We start from the raw sequence: 2,784 nt of genomic DNA, 5'->3' as shown, positions 1-2,784 counted from the left end.
ATATATATATAGTTTTGCTTTTAGATACAAGGGCCTCAATTTAATTTGTGCAGTTTTGAATTTATTTTTAACTAAATGCTTTTTAATAGTCTTTTTCCATGCAACAAGTTAAAAAGTTTATTCCTAGAATATCCCCGCCCCCCCCAGCTCCGATCCTATATAACAATAAACACAGTAATATGGAATTGCCATGAGCATACACAGTACTTACCTGCATGTATTCATATTCTGTAGGGCTTAGTTCAAGTTCTTGACTAGGCGGAATGAGTAGACACACAGTATGTTTTTTAGAAGCAGTGATATGCATAGAATGTTACTAGTAATCCTCCACCCAAATGCAGTAAATCAATGAATGTGAATACAAACACCCATCGCTACATAAATACATAAAGATATACATGCAAAACACTTGAGCAGATCTTTGCCGTTTTAGTCCATATGAGTGCACTTATTTCGCAGCTCCAGTGCCATCCAGTGACGTCAATGACCCAGATATCATACATTTACCTGCAGCAACATGCACAAGTGTGAACAGTTCCTTATAGATCAGTGGATTATTTATACATGTCCATTTATTAATTTATTCCACACATATTAACCTATATTTCATAAGTCTGAAAAAAGTTTGCATGATGCTCCAACATTACAATGAGTATGCAAAGTCTTTTTAGAATATGAAACAAATAATATATACAGTGTAAAACAATGAATATGCACAATCAACATGGTTGCTAGTTGTCTGGGTGCTGTAAGACCTGTTGGTGGAAATTCAGAACAATAGTAAAAGGATACTTGTAATGTAGTTGAAGAAGTTTTCATACTGGAAATTTCCTTGTTGACATATCTTCCCTATTGCTTTTAGAAATAGGACCTCTCCTTTAGGCCAGTCATGCTGCAGTAACACAATGAGATGTCCCAGAGTCATGTCATCCCTATTATCGGACAATGCTCGGAGCTACAAAAGAAAACAAAACGCATACAGTCAATATAGACCATAAAGACATCATTTTATATATTACATGGAGGAGATGGAAAAAAACTTTTAACCATACTCTACTTTTAAATCAAACACTATATGAAAGACCTCTTCTGCAAGCTGTAAACAACGTAAACTTCAGACATCAAGGTGGCAGAAGAGACAAGAGTGAAAATGCGTTTAAGGTGCCCATAAGCTCTTCGATGTTCGTTCGGAAAACTTCCACGAATGGTCTTTGGAACGAAAATAGATCAGTTAATGGGACACCAACAATTTTTTTTTTTTACTGTAATCCTGCTCAAATTTTCAGGATCTGTCAGGCTGGAAAACTTTTTTCAAAATGAATGAAAATCAATCGCAACATGAACGCTGCACACGCGCAAAAGAAAGTGTTCTGTCGATCGACCAATTTCGGTGAGTTACTATTGCTAACGAATAATAATTGAAATCGATATTGGTCTGTGCATAATGGGATATTTGAGCTAGAATCAAACGCAGGATTTTAGCAGCAACGAAAATTCCCAGAAATGTATAGGTGTATGGCCAGCCTTACTCTGCAGATCTCAGCTACGATCTCTCTGTGAACATTTTCAATGTTAAAGTGTATGTAAAGCCAAAACTTATTCTTTTAGTTCTGGATAGAATGTGGGATTGTTTTGACCCTGTCAGGTTTTTTTTTTTTTTCTATGCACCATGGGGAAAATTTGCCTACAATTCCTGTACAGACAGCAGAAGTAAAAGGGGATGTCTCCAAAGTAAGGGGAAATCTCCTTTAAGACAGTTGTAACCAAGCAGGTTTCCCTATTTTAATAAATTTGCAACAGCATTCTGTTATATATATATATATATATATATGGGTGGCAGCATGATGGGTGGGCTTTAATGCTGAACTGCTGCATATATGCCTCCAGACAGCTCCGTTGTTCTGTGTTGAGTGTGCGCTCACAGCACAATGACCAAAGACAGCTCCTAATCATGATTTACAATCAGGAGCCCCTGGGACAGGTTCATGATCATGTGACCAATGTGAAAGTCAGTCACACTGATCACATGTTCAGTTCAGAACCCTTAAAGGCCTGCCTGGAACCAGCAGCAAATGGGTTAAGATTTGCCCTCACTTCCTGTGATAACACAATGGTTACCAGGGAAGATATTAGGCCTGAATCTCCCAGAAGGAACACCGACAGCAATAAAAACCTGACAGAGGACATATTTCAGTACTTTGTGTCTTTACATACAGTATGTGGTGCACTCACCTTTATACTTGCCACCAACAGCTGAAGACAGTAAGGCATTACATATTTACTAACACAAGGTAAAAGCTGGAGGTCAGAGGCTAAAACACAAAATGAAGAAAAAAAATATTGAGAAGTACGTACAAATAACGTTGACAAGAAATAAATCAACAGCCTAGAGCCTAAAACACAAAAATGAAGACCCCCCTTCCCCCCAAAACAAACACACACATTATTTATGCAGCATCTACGTCTCGTAAATTGACGCCGATATATAAATACCTGTAATAAATAACTGAATAAAACTACTTGCAATTCCTATATTCAAATAAGCTGCAAAACCTTTCAATTATTCAACATTTAACCCCTGTCTATAAAGTAAATGCAAAAATTAATGTGTCGTGTCATGTGATCAATCACTGCCTGCCTTTCTGAAACAGAACAACCTTTTGATATACACACACACATTGTGTGTGTGTGTGTGTGTGTGTATGTACACATACACACATATACTTTTTTTCCCAGGTCAAACAAAATTTAATTTGGGCAATATTGCCATGCAAAAATCGCCCA

The 2,784-nt window shown here is 37.1% G+C and overlaps 1 protein-coding gene across 2 annotated transcripts in view; it reads right to left on the bottom strand.

The window, feature by feature from the left end:
- Positions 1-2,784, bottom strand: part of INTS10 (integrator complex subunit 10) — a 35,546-nt gene that overhangs the window by 11,057 nt on the left and 21,705 nt on the right. For both annotated transcript variants that reach the window (XM_018576858.1, XM_018576859.1), the window contains exons 14-15: positions 2,233-2,312; positions 793-955 (exon numbers count right to left, since the gene is read on the bottom strand). In XM_018576858.1, coding sequence (XP_018432360.1) covers positions 793-955; positions 2,233-2,312 — 243 coding nt within the window. The remainder of the gene's footprint in view (positions 1-792; positions 956-2,232; positions 2,313-2,784) is intronic.

This window comes from Nanorana parkeri, unplaced genomic scaffold, assembly GCF_000935625.1.
Source record: "Nanorana parkeri isolate BGI_ZX_2015 unplaced genomic scaffold, ASM93562v1 scaffold78, whole genome shotgun sequence".
NCBI lineage: Eukaryota > Metazoa > Chordata > Amphibia > Anura > Dicroglossidae > Nanorana > Nanorana parkeri.
This window is presented reverse-complemented; position numbering and strand designations above follow the sequence as displayed.